At 44.1% G+C, this 16,220-nt stretch overlaps 2 protein-coding genes and 1 non-coding gene across 3 annotated transcripts in view; all 3 read right to left on the bottom strand.

Annotated features, from left to right (window-relative positions):
- NSRP1 (nuclear speckle splicing regulatory protein 1) overlaps nt 1-3,455 on the bottom strand; it is a 31,229-nt gene extending 27,774 nt beyond the window's left edge. The window contains exons 1-2 of the mRNA XM_074974990.1: nt 3,388-3,455; nt 379-466 (exon numbers count right to left, since the gene is read on the bottom strand). Of these exons, the coding sequence (XP_074831091.1) occupies nt 379-466; nt 3,388-3,437 (138 nt within the window). The 5' untranslated portion in view covers nt 3,438-3,455. The remainder of the gene's footprint in view (nt 1-378; nt 467-3,387) is intronic.
- Nucleotides 3,456-4,208: 753 nt separating this feature from the next.
- Nucleotides 4,209-4,368, bottom strand: LOC142000630 (U1 spliceosomal RNA). Its single transcript, XR_012642283.1, has one exon. It is a non-coding gene; the product is annotated as a U1 spliceosomal RNA (small nuclear RNA).
- Nucleotides 4,369-4,765: 397 nt separating this feature from the next.
- EFCAB5 (EF-hand calcium binding domain 5) overlaps nt 4,766-16,220 on the bottom strand; it is a 53,736-nt gene continuing 42,281 nt past the window's right edge. The window contains exons 15-21 of the mRNA XM_074974651.1: nt 15,255-15,483; nt 13,784-13,936; nt 12,358-12,461; nt 11,074-11,327; nt 10,319-10,548; nt 9,205-9,301; nt 4,766-5,538 (exon numbers count right to left, since the gene is read on the bottom strand). Coding sequence (XP_074830752.1) covers nt 5,324-5,538; nt 9,205-9,301; nt 10,319-10,548; nt 11,074-11,327; nt 12,358-12,461; nt 13,784-13,936; nt 15,255-15,483 — 1,282 coding nt within the window. The 3' untranslated portion in view covers nt 4,766-5,323. The remainder of the gene's footprint in view (nt 5,539-9,204; nt 9,302-10,318; nt 10,549-11,073; nt 11,328-12,357; nt 12,462-13,783; nt 13,937-15,254; nt 15,484-16,220) is intronic.

Here is a 16,220-nt window from a genome sequence, read left to right as displayed (position 1 = left end):
AGCTGTTAAAGGTCTTTTGAGTTCTGGACATAACAGTTCCAGAATAGCAAAAATCTATTTCAAAGAACCATTTGCCTACAGAGAAGTTAAGTACTTTGCTCAAGATCCCACAAATTAGTGGCAGAATCAAGGAAAGAACTCAGAGCTCCCCAGGCCCAGATCTTTGCTTTCACCACTAGATCATGCTACTCAAAAAGGCATTTTTGGAAATGAAATGTATATTGAATTTGGACTTATTTTGTTATTAGAAGGCATCTGCCCATAAAATGTTCCCAATCGATATTCAGCTCAAAGTAATCCTCCATTTAACGTACTGAAAAGCAGCAGAATGAAATGTACATTTCAATGTTACTGTGGAGAAAATTATTGATAACTAACCTCCTCATCAGAGTCATCTGCGAAGACTGAATGTTTCTTCAACATCAGAGTTTTCTGCAATGCTTTCTTGGGCAAAATAAGCCCATATCTGGAGAAAAAGGTTAGAAATCACCCTTTTAGTATTATTGACAATAATACGGTAATATATGTATTATATTCCAAGACAAAGAAAACAACCACCCAATTTTAAAAACAGAAAATAGCACACTAGCAAAATCAGCATCAGTGCCACAGTTATTGGGCATAATTTAGGACATTTGGTACAATGTAGCCGACTTTGTCACCCATTCATACGCTTCTCCTACAGCAGTCTTTAAGCTTTTTCCTATGCCACCCACTCTCCAGTCAATGCCCCTCCAGAGCTGGTCCACAAAGCCAGTACCTTCTCACTTAAATCCCTCCTGAAAGCCCATTTCTACCATAAGAAGAAACTAGTTCGGGCTCTTTATTCTGCAAAGGATTAAACACGGGCATAATCTCATACACACGCACACCTCGAAAAATAATTTCCACCAATAATCAAAATGAACAGATTAATAAATTCACAAGCAGCATTTTTCTTACTTGAGTTTGATTTAAGGATATTTACTTTGTATATTTTGATGTGATATTAACAATTTGTGTTTTAATGGTTATAATGTTTTAACTTTTTTAATCTCAACATCTACTGTCATTAAATAATTATTGTCTGCCTCCCGTTATCTAATGTCCCATAATTTTACGCAACTGTGAAAATTTAAATTGATAAAAATTGAAAAAATATTTAAAAATAAAATCGATATTATTCATTGAAATTATAAAAAAAACACAACCAAATTCTGCCAAGCCTACAAATAAACATTTGTCTTTCTTAAGAGATTAGTTCTACTCTTTTGGGAGGGGTTTGTTAGTACGAAACATGCAGCAACATTCTCTCACCAACACAGGATACTGTGAGCACATCAAACCTGTAGCTGCTCCCTACAGAGGGTTCCTGTAGAAAAGTGGTTCTTAACCAAGGGTACGCGTACCCTCAGGGTACACAGCGGTCTTTCAGGACGTACATCAACTCATCTACATGTTTGCCTAGTTTTACAACATGCTACATAAAAAGCGCTAGCAAAGTCAGTACAAACTAAAATATCGTACAATGACTTGTTTATACTGCTCTATATACTATACACTGAAATGTAAGTACAATATTTATATTCCAATTGTTTTATTTTATAATTATATGGTAAAAATGAGAAAGTCAGCCATTTTTCAGTAATAGTGTGCTGAGAGACTTTTGTATTTTTAGGTCTGATTTTGTAAGCAAGTAGTTTTTAAGTAAGGTGAAACTTGGAGGTATGCAGGACAAATCAGACTCCTGAAAGGGGTACAGTAGTCTGGAAAGGTTGAGAGCCACTGCTATAGAATATCAAGTCAAGTTCAAGGTCTCAATACTATTTTCAAGGCATGCAGAGGCTTGGGCCCAGGCCATCTAAAAGATCACCTATTATTATTTATTACTTGTACTGCAGAAGTACACCAGGACCTGAAGATCCAGAATTAAGTCTGTAGTTGACAACTCTGCTCCCATGCACAAATGAACTCTACGGTGCAAGAAACAAGAGCTTTCTCAGGGGGCTGGTACTGGACTGTGGAACAAACTCTCACAGGAACTAAGGACAATCCCAAACCTCACCACTTCCACTCTTTGACTGGCCCTCTTGTATATACACACAGAACAACAGGTACATTAAAAACAAAAAACACACCAATACAAAACACTCCATTGCACACACAATTCCCCTCCCTGCCCCCAGCAGGATGAGAGAGAAGGAACTACATGTGACAGATGTTAGTCATGCCACTTAAGGCACTACTGGAAGGTGATGAGTGCAGTAGAGGTGGGTAGGGAGACAGGCTATCTGCCTTGAGTGATGTAGCTAGGTTGATCTAATTTTTAAGTGTAGACCAGGCCTGAGAGCTCCTAGGGGCAGGGAACATGTCTTCTTTCCTGTTTGGAAAGGCTTTGTGAGTTGTACAGGAAGTAAACAATAACAAATTTGACCCCAAAATTAGATTTGGGAAAAACAAACTTTTACTAGCTCTAGACCAAATGATATATTTCTATTACTTTGGTGCAAGAAGCTTCCAGGATAAACAGTTGCTTTTAAAACAAACATACATTCCCTTGCAATGTTTGCCCTCTCCAAAGTTGCAGCCCTGAGACCCTAGAGCCCAGACTGAATAAAACAAAACGAAGTGATTTGTAAGTCTTCTACTTATCATACAGCCCCAGGTGAAGATTGTTTCTGAGCATGCCTTGATCCTCCACACTGTTTTGCAGGGGCCCACGTGAGTAACCCCACTGCCCACAGGTGGTGTTTTCAAGAGCTGCCCCACATCCCCAGCATCTGCCCCATGTCCTCATCTACTCTCACCATCCCACCCACCCCCTGCTCCCAACAGTATCACCCTATCTCCTTCCCCAACAGGACCCCAGACTTCCCGCCAATCCCAGGCCCTGGTGACCCCCCTTCATGTCCCCCTGGGGCCCTATCCTCTCAGCCTACCACACACAGGACCCTATATCCCCAAAACCACTCCCCCACATTGTCATTCCCCCAATGCCACCATCCCCCCAACTGGCCCTCATGTCCCCTCATCTCAACCCCATTCCCTTTGACCTCATGGGCCTCCCACCCAGGGCCTCTCCCCCAACCTCCCCTTCACTGCCCTCCCCCATAGCATCATGTCCCCCATGCCCCCAGGGGCCTCTCCCCCACTGCCCTCCCCCATGGCACCACCCCCTCAGCCCCATCACCTCCCAGGCCCCCATGGGGGTCTCTCCCCAACCTCCCCTTCACTACCCTCCCCCTTCGCACCACCCCCTCAGCCCCATCACCTCCCAAGCCCCCATGGGCCTCTCCCCGCAGTCCTCCACTGCCCTCCCCCACGCCGTCACCCCCTGAGCCCCCCAGGCACTTCTCCCCTCCCCAGAGTCTCTCACGGGGCCCCCCGACGCGCCCGGGCCCCGCTCACTGCTTGCTCGGCGCCGCCATCTTGGGGTCGGGCGCGCTGCGCTGCTGCATCCGGGCACCGCCGCCTCCCGCTCGGCGCTGGTCCCGCCTCGCGCCGCAGACGGACGGCGGGGACGGGGGGGGCTGATATTCGCGCGCGCGCGCGCGGGGGGGGGGCAGACGGCCGGGGGGGGCCGATATCCGCGCGCGGGGGGGCAGGAGGCATTCAGCCCGCCGGGGTGCGGCGGGAAGCTCGGCCGGGCTCAGACGGGGCGCGCCCGAGGGTCCCTGCCGGTGAACGCGGGGGCCCGTGAGCGGCGGCGCGGGGGGGGCATTTTATCCCCGCTGCGGACAGGGGGAAGCCGCTTCGAGCGATGCAAAACGGGTCTCCCTCGCCGCCCCCCGCGCCAAAGGGGCGCTCGCCCTTGGGGGCGTTTCCCTGCCCCGCCGCAGGGCGGGCGCGGCTCGGGGCGTACGGGGGGTTAGGGCCCTGAACCCGCGGCTCCGGGGGACGGAAACGGGCCGGCCGGCGCAGTAAAACGCGGCGAGATGCTGTTTGGGGGGCGCACGGATCGCTCGGCAACGCAGGACTCCTGGTGTGAGGCGGCGGGCCACCGGCTCTCCCCAAGCGATGCTTCACCTAGGGCAGCGCGGGCACCCGCAAGTGCCGGGCTCCCAGCTTCTGTCACCTGGTCATCTCTCCCCTAGTGAAGGGCCTGGGCCTGCGGCCTCCTCCCGCCCCGCGGGCGCGCTCCGGACCTTTGGTGCCCGCAGGCTGCCAGCAGGCGCCAGTGCAGAGCCGGCACCTGTAGCTGGGCGCTTCGGTGGGGTCAGTTACCTGGAAAGGTGAAACAAAAGCGCACACCACTACCACAAATGATGCAGTCGAGTTTCCCGCCTTTGGGGAAATCGCCGGGGTCAGCGCACCCGCAGGGCAATGGGTGAGCCCCGCCCTGGGAAAACCACCTTCCTGATCCTGGTATCGCCCCTGCCAGGTGGGGACCCTGAACTAGACAAAGCCCTGGTGTGCTACTTTGACTCACTGAAACAAACCATGTAATCTCTAAGCACCCTACCTTTTTTGTTCCATTCATAAAGCTTAGTAAGTAATTTGTATTCACAATGAATTGTTTGTGAGCATCTTCCGAAGGGACAAGTGCTTGTGGCTATCAGTATAATATCTGTAAAGACATTGTTCCTAGAAATATCACTGTAAGTGACCTGAAAAGCCTTTCCCCCAACAAAAATATGAAACCCACTTGCCAGTTAGAAGCAGCTATCAGATAATCACCATCATTTTATATGGGGAGGTTAAAAGCAACCTGCAATCTCAAATTAGAAAGTATTTGGTAGACATCGCACTTTGTCAACTAAATAAAGAAAAAGAAGTTTAATTTCCCAACATTTTATTAAAAAACTGATTCTGCCAAAAGATACTTTATTGCAAAGATGGAATCTTGCAACAGAGCAGTAAAGTTTGCTGTAAACAAGCTTTAACCCAATAAGAAAACTCCTGTCACGTTAAAACTAGAGGGATTTTCCAGAATAAGTATACTGCCCATTGGGAGAACTGAAAGCATGCTCTTCAATAATCCTTTCTAGGCTTAAAGTGACTTTGAAAATGTCACTAGGAAAATGAATCTTTGCTAAATACACAATTCAATTCGGAAGGGCTTTTTCTGTTATCGTTTATGAATCATGTAATGTGCTAGACATACAAGTTATATTTTCCCTCTTGCTTAATCCTCTTCTCGTCAGAATTAAATGAAAACCGAATAGTATTCTCTTCAGTAAAGTCTCTTGAGTTTAGAGTGACCCACCTATGTTATCAGAATTGTTCCTTTTAACATTTCTAAATAAATTACTTAGATATTCCTAATGATTTTCTACACCTGGTAAGCAACTTATGTTTATTAGCTATGAATAGCAAACATAAAGCCAAACATTTAAAAGTAACATTAAATAATAGAATCACTAGGGTTAGAGGACAGCAAAACTTCTGTTGACTTATATGCAATCAGACTGGGTCTTGGAGTCAGAGATGCTAAAGGTGAATCTTGTGTATGCTGTAGTTCCTTTGTGAGCTCTATTAGCGTTAGACAGGTAAGTGCCCAGTTGTACAGGTGTTCAGCTGGAACTGAGTTATGCTTCCACACCTCTTCTCTAGGTATACCTAAAACAAACAAAATCACAACAGAAGTCCATTTCAAAACTAGGGCCAGTGCTCTAGCATGACCCGCTAGCATAGATCCCTGTACCCATGTGGAGTCCAAAAGTTAGTGGACTATTGCACAAGCTCAGGGGTCCCATACTAGCAGATTCTGATGCAGAATCATGACCTAGAGTTTTTCACTTACAGAAGAAATCCAAAGTGAGCATCCCAAGAGTCAAACTGCCCCAGGAAGTTCCTACTTTAAGACTTGAACTACAACCATACTTTCTAGCTGGATGAGAATTAGTAACCATCCTCCACTGCTGCATATTTGATTGCCCAACATAGCTTTTCTGCAATAGAAACAAAGGCAAATTACTACTTTATAAACAGCCATGGAATATTAATCCATGGCTGTTTATAAGGTAGTAATTTGCCTTTTCAGTCCATTGAATTTGGTTTACAAATGCTATAGATTTTTTAAAATGAGACAAGCAGCATTCACGATTGGTATGTTAGAATGCTGACACCTGCTGGGAGCAAACAAACCCTCTGGCGTTACTGTCTGACTATTCTGTGCAGTGTAGTTGTAGCCTCCTCCATCCCAGGATATGAGAGAGACAAGGTGGGTGAGGTCATATCTTTTATTGGACCAACTTCTGCTGGTGAAAGAGACAAGCTTTTGAGTCACAAAGAGCTCTTCTTTGTCTCTCTCACCAACAAATGTTGGTCCAATAAAAGATACCTCACTCACCTTGTTTGACGATTAGACAGCAAAGTTTATTCTTGTGCTGTTAGATGTGTTTGCATGTCTTTCAGTTTGGATGGTTGGAACGAATCAGCCCTTTAAATGTGCTGGAAAATTCAGGTCTGGGTTCAGTAGGGCAAATCATCCGAGTTTCACCTGAGCTGAACTTGGCCCATTGAGTTTTAAAAGGTCCTTTTAACATGTGCATGGTTGAACCAAAGAAAATAATATACTTGTGTGTTGTGCATGCATCCAACTGTGCATTGACCCAAAGACAAGGTAATAACACAGTATGGCAGAGGCAGGTAGAAAGACCTGTTAAAGGGTAAATACAAATATTTGATATTATATATTAAATTCCTTTGATAGTTGTTCTTGGAGGAGCTGTAGGAAGGTGACTTATTCTCTCTGGCTCAACTCTCACTAAGATCATAAATGAGCTATAGAAGCTACCATCATGTTTAGATGTGGTTGTAGCCAACACAGTCTAGCCTGGTTTCTCTGAGCAGCGTTTATTTTTTTCTGAGACCCATGCTACCCACGCCATGCTATAACCTAGTTAGTCTCTATAGCACAGTTTTGTTCTCAGACATGTTTGCTGCCTTTTAAGCCTGTCTGCCACATCCTCAGTGATTCAAGCTGGGATGAGCCAGACAAGATCCTTTCCTTCCCAGTGCTATTTAGTTCTTGTGGAATTGTTAGTATGCATACATTCTTTCAACTTGATGCCATGATTCTTCCTAATTATTTTCCATTTGTGAAATCTGAATTATGTACCAACCAGGGATAATTACTGCTGTCCTGGATTGCCTGCAATAGCAGGGGACTGGACTTGATGACCCCGGAGGTCCCTTCCAGTTCTTTGTCCTATAGTCCTGTCCTTTTATTTCTGTTCGTGGTCACTTTGGCGAGTTATACAAATCTCTGCTGCATGTAAGTCAGGGGTAGTCAATAGGTGGACTGTGGACCAAATCTGGACTGCCAGATGCTTTTGAACAGACCCCAAAATCTTTTTATTTACTTATTATTATTATTATTATTTTCTCTGGAGTCTGGCCTTTGACCAAGAAACTTGGACCTTGACAAAAAATAATGACTACCTTGACCTAAGTTGTGAGGGAGATCAGATGTGTCCTCGCTGTTCATCAGGTTGCTTTAGAAGGCAGACATTGGTCGAATTTTGTCCTGACTTGTTTTAGTTCATCCTGCTCTGAAACAGATTAACTGGTTGTACTGATTTTAAATAAGGGTGTGGAAGTTCCTCTAGAACGTCCGTATGAATCCATAAAGAAATCAGTTAGATGCTTTCAGAAAGTCTCTTCCATGGCACCCTGATTTTATTTTTTATGGACTAGTTGTATGTTTTATAGCTTCTGCTTTAATAAAAAAATGTAATTAAACGTGACAGCTGTTACTCTGTAATCTGGTTTGTTGTAATGGGAGGTTTCAACTTAATAAATCAATTATGTATAAATCAATTCCATCTTTTACTGTTTACTTGTATTGTGATAGGATTTGTGCTGGGTGCTGTGCTAGGCTTTAATACTAGACATTTGATATTAAAATGCTAGTAAAGATGAGAAAAGCAAAGTGTTTTTTCCATGTTCAGATTCTGAGGTTGAAGTTTAGTTGCCCTTTTCAGCTATTTTGATATGTACCAATTAAAGGTAACTAGTAGGTGCACAGCATTAAAGGGACCTGGACTAATTCTGATGTATATACCACGGAGAAGTTTTATTTTACCACCTTCTGTTGCTTTACTGGTACATGGTGTAGGCAGTTAAGTGCTTCATATTATATTACAGTACAGGTGTGTGGCGCATGTGAGGAAAACACAGGAACATGTATCTATGTGAATGTTGTAATACATTTTGAAATTGATACATATGACTGTCAGTGGTATTTGCATTTAGACCACTGATTTGTCTCCTCAGTTCCTAAATCCTAATTGGTTTGAGTCCCAGAATAGGTTACATGCCACGTAACTGTTCCTTTGTAGAATAGCAGCAGCTTGTCTTTTACAAATGTAGAACTATATTCTCTCCATCTACATCCAGGGCTTGAATTGTGGGGAAAGAGGGGCTGCCTGGGGCTGCTCTTGTTGCTGCAATAAATTAGTTTAATACCAGAAGGGAAGGAGCCAGGCCTGGTTAAATGTTTACTGTTCATGCCTAGGCTACATCTATAAAAAGGTACGTGTCAAGGTAGTATCAATAAATAAGCCAAGTTTAATTAGTGAGTGCCAACCACTCATCTGATTTTAACAGACCCTCCATCTAGCATCAACTCAGCAAAGGACAGTTTGTTCTTTAAACAAATGAAAGAGTATTTGGGGCGGGGGGGCGCGTAATATAAAAACATGTTGTTGTGAAAATCTAAACACAAGTCAATAGGAAACCTGCGTGTTCCTGTTATAAATGTTCAGAATTATAACAGCCTCTTCCACGTCCTATCACCCTGGAAAGCTCATCCTCATGAGGAGAGAGAGAGAGAGAGAGAGACGGACTGAGGCCCAGATCCTTACTTGCAACCAACAAGCACTTGGTGCATCTGTGGGCTGTTGTTTACAAAGATGGTGATTAGCCATTTTGTGGTCCCCCAATCCTGGGGCTGTTCTGACCTGGGTCAGGTCCCTGGTATAAGTCAGAGCAGCCTGAAATGTATAGAAAAAGAGTTTACTCATCAAAGTAACTTTTGTTCTCCGACATGTGGTGACGGAACCCATTTCAAAGCCGATCGGCTGCCATCTCTTGAGGCTGTGAGTTTTGATATTATACTTAGCAGGGCTATCTTTCTTATTCATCAAAAAAGATTCCACAGAAGTTTAGAATGCTTTGTCTGTAGTTTAAATAGTTGGGGGACCAAAAATGCAGCTGAGAGTTCATTGAGACAATACTTAGATGCAGCATGTGACCCCAGAATTCGTTTTTGATATATACCTTTGATAGAGTTAGCCAGCAGCCCCGTCTGAACCTGCCCATTCGTGGCAGTTGGGTCAAAGCAGCAAATCTTTTGAATCAAATCACCATCAAGTTTCTGCAATGCAAAGAATAGAATCACAGGGTGGTCAGGAAAAACAGTAAAAGGTTACAAAGTTACTAAAGGTAGTCAAGCCAAACTGGTGGGAAGGTTGTGGGAACACTGATGGAGATGGAGAGGCAGAAGGGAGTGGAGGTATGATGGCAGGAGGCTGGGAAGACTGAAAAATTGAAGTGCGGGAGGGCAGGCGAGTGAGGTACGAGGAGCAAAGGGATGAGGGGACCTATAAGTCTTCCAGTGGTTTTAATATGATAAAATTTCCTTCCAATATAATAGTAAATTGACTGTAATGCTATATCTGTTTATTCAACCGTATTCTCTGTGAGTGTTTATTTAGACTGAGAGATATACATTAGATTTGTATTTTACACTGACACCTTTGCTATATATAACACCTCTCTAAAACCCTGTAGAAACAGAAATCATCATTCCCAGTTCTGCTGTCCAGGCTTGTAATTTATCTTCTTGAATTATGTTTACTATGGGACTTTATTAATATTGAAACAAACAAGGAAGTCTAAATTGCCGGTTGGTTATGACAAGGGACTGGAATATGAGGAACTGGAAAGAAACAGAGGGAAGAGGGCTGTGACAAGGAGTACAAAGGAGGGCAGAAGGCACACTGAAATCAGATTTTTTTTTTGTAGAATCTGTTGAAGTTTTATAGCAAATCACATTCCATATTACATTTTAAAGATATTCATGGTAAATTAATGTTTCTGTTCGTTCATGGAACTTGGTAAGAAATGGATATTTTCTCCTTGTTTATCTACTACTTAGGCATAGATATATCTTATAGATTCATAGTGATATATAGATATATAGATTCTCCACTCTTTTCCATTCTCCACTCTTTATGAAATCTGGCCTGTTAACCCCTTAGGCCCACTGCCTCCCCACTGCTCATATCTCCAGGAGCATATTTCTTTCTCATATCACCCTTGAACAAGTCCCATTGTGTCTTTTTGGGTTGTTTGCCTAAACAGAGAGTGGCTCAAGAACTTGATATCTCACCAGTACACAATGACTCCATTTCGCAATCTTCTCCGAACCTACCCACTCTGGGTAGAAAAGAAGCAGCACACCCTTTAGTATGTTATGCACCATGGCTGGAGGCTCTGCGTAGCGCTTTATGTCGGCAAAGGACTCGGGATCGAGTTTCTGGATACACTCACGCAAGTCCTGCAGCATAAGCCGATGGAAGAGAATCTGTGCGCGCCTCGAATCCGCAACGTGCTCTGCAACTGGAATCACAAGCCAACCTTTCAAGAAGAGGCTCAGAAAGACCTGCTACTGAAGACGTAAGGTTTGAATGCAGGGGTCTGCCCTCCTTATGATTAACTTTCCCTTCCAGTTCTAATACAGATAGTATTCACAAATGGTCTGTTTACGAACAGCCCAGGAGTCTGTCAGTGTTTTCAAAATGTATATGGATCAGGGGAAGGGAGGCAAAGCTCATGATCTGGGTTCCATTCTGAACGACCCTGAAGAACACACAGGCCCAGACCCTCAAAGGTAGTTAGATCCACCTAACTCAATACGAATAAATATCTGTGAGGAGCTGGGCCGGAGCCTCTGAAACATTCTTCCTCCCTTGCTGTTTTCCCCAGAGTCTGCTGAGATTTGGGGTTCACTTAAACTTGGTTTAAATGACTGAAGTATGTTTTTATTTGCATTTTTGTACTTGTCTGAGTGCTGTCTTGGCTTTAATTTTACTGAGATTCCTAATATCAGCCAAAGAAACCGTACTGGCCCTGCACGCACAGTACCTAGGACATAGATTGGGTCTGTTTCCCCTGAAGACTCTTTCAGTATCTCGGAGCAAGCTGCCTGGGCCGTCTTCAGCATTATCTGCAGGTCTTTGTGCTCATGAGGTGGTAACCCCTGGTAATGTGCAGGGCTGAGATCAAACACCCCAAAGGCCCGTCCTGTTGGCTCACGGAGTGGAACTGCAATGTGAGGCTCTCCATAGGCAAAGGTGCTAATGACCTCGGAATTGTCTGTGCACTTGAAGAGGTAATCTCTGAAATGATAGTAGAATGAGGACAAGATCATAAACTCTACAACTCCAGCCTTTTTGGCAACTACTGTAGCATTTGCAGTGAAGGACTGTACATACCTTGCTGTTGAAGGGAAGGAATTTTTATATTACTAAAACAGCTGCTTTCTTCCCTGTGGCCTACAAGCAGGCAGATACAGACAGCATTCCAGCCATATTGGAAGGATAGAAATAGCACTTCGGAGCACAACCCTGCTCATCCTCGTCTAGTATTGAGAATCGTATGGGTTTAAACAAACACTAAGTTAGTGTTGTGTTCTTGCTGCAAACACAGTTTCCGGTTCAGAGTGATGTTGACATTTGCTCCGTGGAGTTTCACAAAAAGTAAAAACATCTGCTGGAACAGCAAGTAACTTCTTGACTAAGTTCAGCAGCAAGGGAAGATGTATGTAATAGCTAAGCCTGTGAGGACCTTGGCAGTTGAAGGCAATAACTACACAGTAGGATGTTTCAGAGGAAATGAGGATAACAGAACCAGGAAAAAAGATACATTAATTTAAAGAACAGAATGCTCAAGATATGGGGCCTTGCCCTGCAAACAGTCACTACCAGACACCGTGCTTTCTTGAAGTATATGGAACTACTAATATGAGTATGCATTATGCTTGGTGTTGAATGTTTACAGGATCTAGCCCAAAGAAAAGATTCCTAACCCTGGATAATTTATTACCACACACACACACACACAACAGATACCATGGGAGAGAGCATGTGATAGACAGATAGACACCACTCCCACAGACTATATACAAAGTGTATGCATATTCTGCCAGCGGTAGGCCGGACATTACAATTGGACTTAACCTATCAGCCTAATCTTCTATCCAGCAGCCAGCCTCCTGCATGTGACAGTAGCCAAGGAAGAATGCAGCAGCAAGTCTACCGTTGAACTGTTCTTAGCTCACCTCTGCTGAGTGCTCTTTGCATGTGTTACAGCATAGGCATGGATGACTACTGTAAATTCCTGCAGATGGCAGAAGAGTCTCAAACCCACCTGAAGATATTTTCTCTCCTGCGGAGAACAGTGGGAGGGGAGTGGATTTCCATGTGCCCAGAGTGACCTGTAGTCATCATCTCACGCAAAATGTAGTCGCCTGTCTTGAAAAGAGGAAAGGGTGTTTTTGTTGCATTCAGGAAACGAACATCCACTTTGAAGCTTAGAGAGGACCACTGCTTGCTTCTTAGGGGAGAGCTCTCACTCACATTCACCCTCAGTGGGATGATTTAAGGACAGCTTCTAACCAGGTGTGGTTTTGTCCTCACAGCCCCAGATTCTAGCACTCACCGTGCACCACAGATATGTACAACATCTTCCTTCGACTGGCCTAATTAAACTTATCCCCGTGCTCCAGTCCTGAAGGATGCCAACAGGTGGATGAGCCTCAGCCTAGTGAGGGGGCTACCGATGGACAGTTCATTTTCACTTCAGTTCCCATGGTACAATAGCTTCCATAGACACAGCGCTCATGTCGGTGTATCTTGCCAGATGAAAAGCACACAGCCATCTTTAGGAAGCAAATAATATGACATATGGGCAGCCAACAAGATGAAAATGTAAAGCCAGGAATGAAAAATAAGTTGCCAGCGGGAAACCTGTTTATCACAGGGAAGCAGCTGAGCTGTGGCTGCAGCAGCGACCATAACACAAGCTCAGTCCCAAACATTTCATCCTCTTGCTTTTTATCTATCTAATTCAGTTTGAGGTAAGCTGACAAGCATCCCAGTGTCTCAGTGCCTGCTGCGTAATTGGAATATGAACTACAGGCGAGTGGGCTGCCCATACATGCTAGCTAATTGTGAGCAGTCTGCCTCCTGATTTGTATTTACATTTTGCCTGCTGATGTTGTTTCAGGATGAAGAGTCAGAACATTAACCGTTTTCCCTTTCCATACCATAATCTTGGCTGGTTTTTTCCTCCACAGTAGAGCAGTTCCCTTTTAGGACTGATTTGGCAGACAACTGCTGAGTGGGCTAGTGGTTATTGTTCTATACTTCCACAGGCCGCCCTGCATGCAGTACTGAGTCTGGTGTCTTGCTCTATTGGCTGGTAGGAGCCAGGAGTACTAAAGGTCCAGTACCTTTAGCTCATAGGAGAAGCTTACTGAGGGGGGTGCTGCTGATTTTAGTGCAGGAACTGAAGGGAATCCCAACCAGCCTTTCTTGGTTTAAGGAAGATCACTTTAAGGGACAGCAAGAATGAAAAGTGGCATCCCCTAGAGAAGGAACCTTCCTTCCCTTTTCCCCCACAGAATCTTGTATCAGGTACTAGAATCTGTGGCAGGATTAATCTTGGTTGAGAACCAAACTGAGCTAACAATGGTTGATCCCTGCTAAACTACACTAGCTCAATATATCACTATTATATCAAGAGGTCTCTTCTGTGCAGTGGTCTGAGACTAACGTGAAAGGACTAGGCATACCTTATCTTTGCCAGGCTCTACCAGGTACATAGTGATGTTGCGGATGGTGGGTGCCCTAGTGCAGAGCCAACCCACAGCAGTGAATGCAACCTGCAATATGTTTTCCAGTGTGCGGACATGGTGGTAGGCTTTGCTGAATATGCGGGAAACCCCCTATGGAAACAGAACCCTCTAAATGACTTGGAGATAAAGTCGGGGACGTTTTCATAGCAAATTAAGCAAAAAAAAATTAGTAAAATGTTAGTCTATAAAAATTTCTTTTAAAGGAGAGAATCTCTAAGAATATAAAGCTAGCCTGTGATTGCCATTGTCAAGGGGACTCCAGAGTTCAGGGGCCCAGGCCAGTACTGGAGCGCTGAATGATTGGAGAACGTTGTCTCTGAGAAGGGAGGACTTGCCTCCCAGTGCTGGCATATTGTGCTCCCTCCTGGCCAAGAGGGTTAACTACAATGAGTCCGGTTCCAACAGCAGTTCTCTACTAGCATTCTGGCCAGGTAAATAAAAAGGGGGGGCGTTAAAGTCAAGCAAAAATATCAAACAGAGAAAACTAAGGAATAAGTGATGCATGCACAGGGCTAGGCTGTGTACCAGCTATCATTTTTGGTTGACTGTGTATCTCTGTAAAGTTCCCTTTTTTCCCATTGTATCTTAACATCCACTGAGATTTTCCAGATTCTGTTTCTATTGCGCCCATTGCTGTAGTACCTGGCTGCTGATACTATCTCCAGCTTGACTTCCACTAATTGGAATCATTATCAACCGGCAAAGTAGAAACACATGAAGAAATTATACTGAAAGTTTTACGGGACTGTAGAGAAGAAGATTTTTTCCCTGATCCAGCCTGAAACATCTGGATATTTGGAAACACTGGTAAAGGAACCTGAAGTGCAGTGGTTTGCAATTAGTCCAAAAAGTATAAAGTGAACAGTTTCATGACACAAGTATGTAGCTAAGTTCATGAAGGAGAATTTCATCAATGGCTATTGACCAAGATGGTCAGGGATGCAACCCCATGCCCTGGGGGTCCTTAAACCTCTGACTGCCAGAAGCTGGGACTGGACAACAGAGGATGGTTCACTTGATAAATTGACCTGTTCTGTTCATTCCCTCTGACACTGGCTGCTGTTGGACAGGATACTGAGCTAGATGGACCATTGGTCTGACCCATTCTTATGTTCAAAACACGCAACCACTGTGTTCAGTAAATAACTGCTAATAAGTATGAACTTTGTACAAATCTCTTTGTAGTTGACCATTCACATTTAGAGGCAAAGCCTTCTACATAAATATCTGATATGGGGATAATACTGGTCTATTTGTGTCATTTTCATCCCAGAGAGTAAAATGGATTTATAGTGCATTTTCTAACTGTACAGCTGCTGCCCATTCACAGCTAGGCACGTGAAGTCCACACAGTCCCAAACTGCTTGTTTGAACCATCTAATGACCCTGCTTTTCTCATTGTGCCCACCTGATAGAAACCGATCTCGTGGGTTAGAAAGATGGTTTGCTCACACTGGTCCCGCAGGGTGTCAACTCCTAGAATCCCGAAGGCCCTCCATCGGGAATCCTGCAGTGGCAGCACCAGGAATGAGCCTCTCCTCTCCCGTTCTGGCCGGTCATAGTTCCAGAAGTGGATATTTCCATGGAACTTAACTCTTGGAACATGGACTGGCTTCCCCTCTTCTGCTGCTGCAAAGCTGAGGGACAGGAATACCATGGGGAGGGCAAGAGGAGGTTTATAGGAGAAAGGTAAGTAGGCAGAGAAAGTCTTTAGAAAAGCTCTGAGGATTTCCAATACATCTGGGGGTAAAATAATCCAAACACAGGTGTTCAATGTAGAGAGGAAAACTTGAAAGCAGCAGTGCCCTGAAGACTCCCACAGGAAATGGTGGATAGCAATTAGACAGGAGGGTGCAATGCCACATAGCACCAACAAAGCAAACAAACCCACAGTGCAGTTTTGGGCTCTTTATGCTAAGGCATCCTGGACTGGAGTAGGAAGGTGATGCTCCGGCCCTGTCAGGCACGGATAAAACAACACCTAGAATACTGGATCTACCTCGTGCATCCCAGAAAGATAATGACAATAATATTTAGCACTTACATGGCACTTTTCATCTTCAAAGTTCTGTAAAATATCAGCTAAAGAATGTAACTAAATAGAGACAAATGAAGGGGGGTGATTCAGAGGGGAGTAATAGTGATGATAGTAATAGAGGGGATGATGTATAAGGAAGGAGATAAAGAGACAAATATGTAGAACTTACATAAGTGATAAGCAGGCATGATGATTGTTTCCTAGAGCTTAAAGGGTGTAAGGGAGTGGAAAGTGCTCTGTAGTGATAGAAAGGGGGTATACATAGCAGTAATGGAAGAAGTTTAAAAGAAATTGTAGGCTGAATATAATACAAAATCTTCTTTAAGGATGAGACTT

The sequence above is a fragment of the Natator depressus genome, chromosome 17 (assembly GCF_965152275.1).
Source record: "Natator depressus isolate rNatDep1 chromosome 17, rNatDep2.hap1, whole genome shotgun sequence".
Taxonomy (NCBI): domain Eukaryota; kingdom Metazoa; phylum Chordata; order Testudines; family Cheloniidae; genus Natator; species Natator depressus.
Note: the sequence above shows the minus strand (reverse complement) of the source record. Positions and strands in the feature narration are given on the sequence as shown.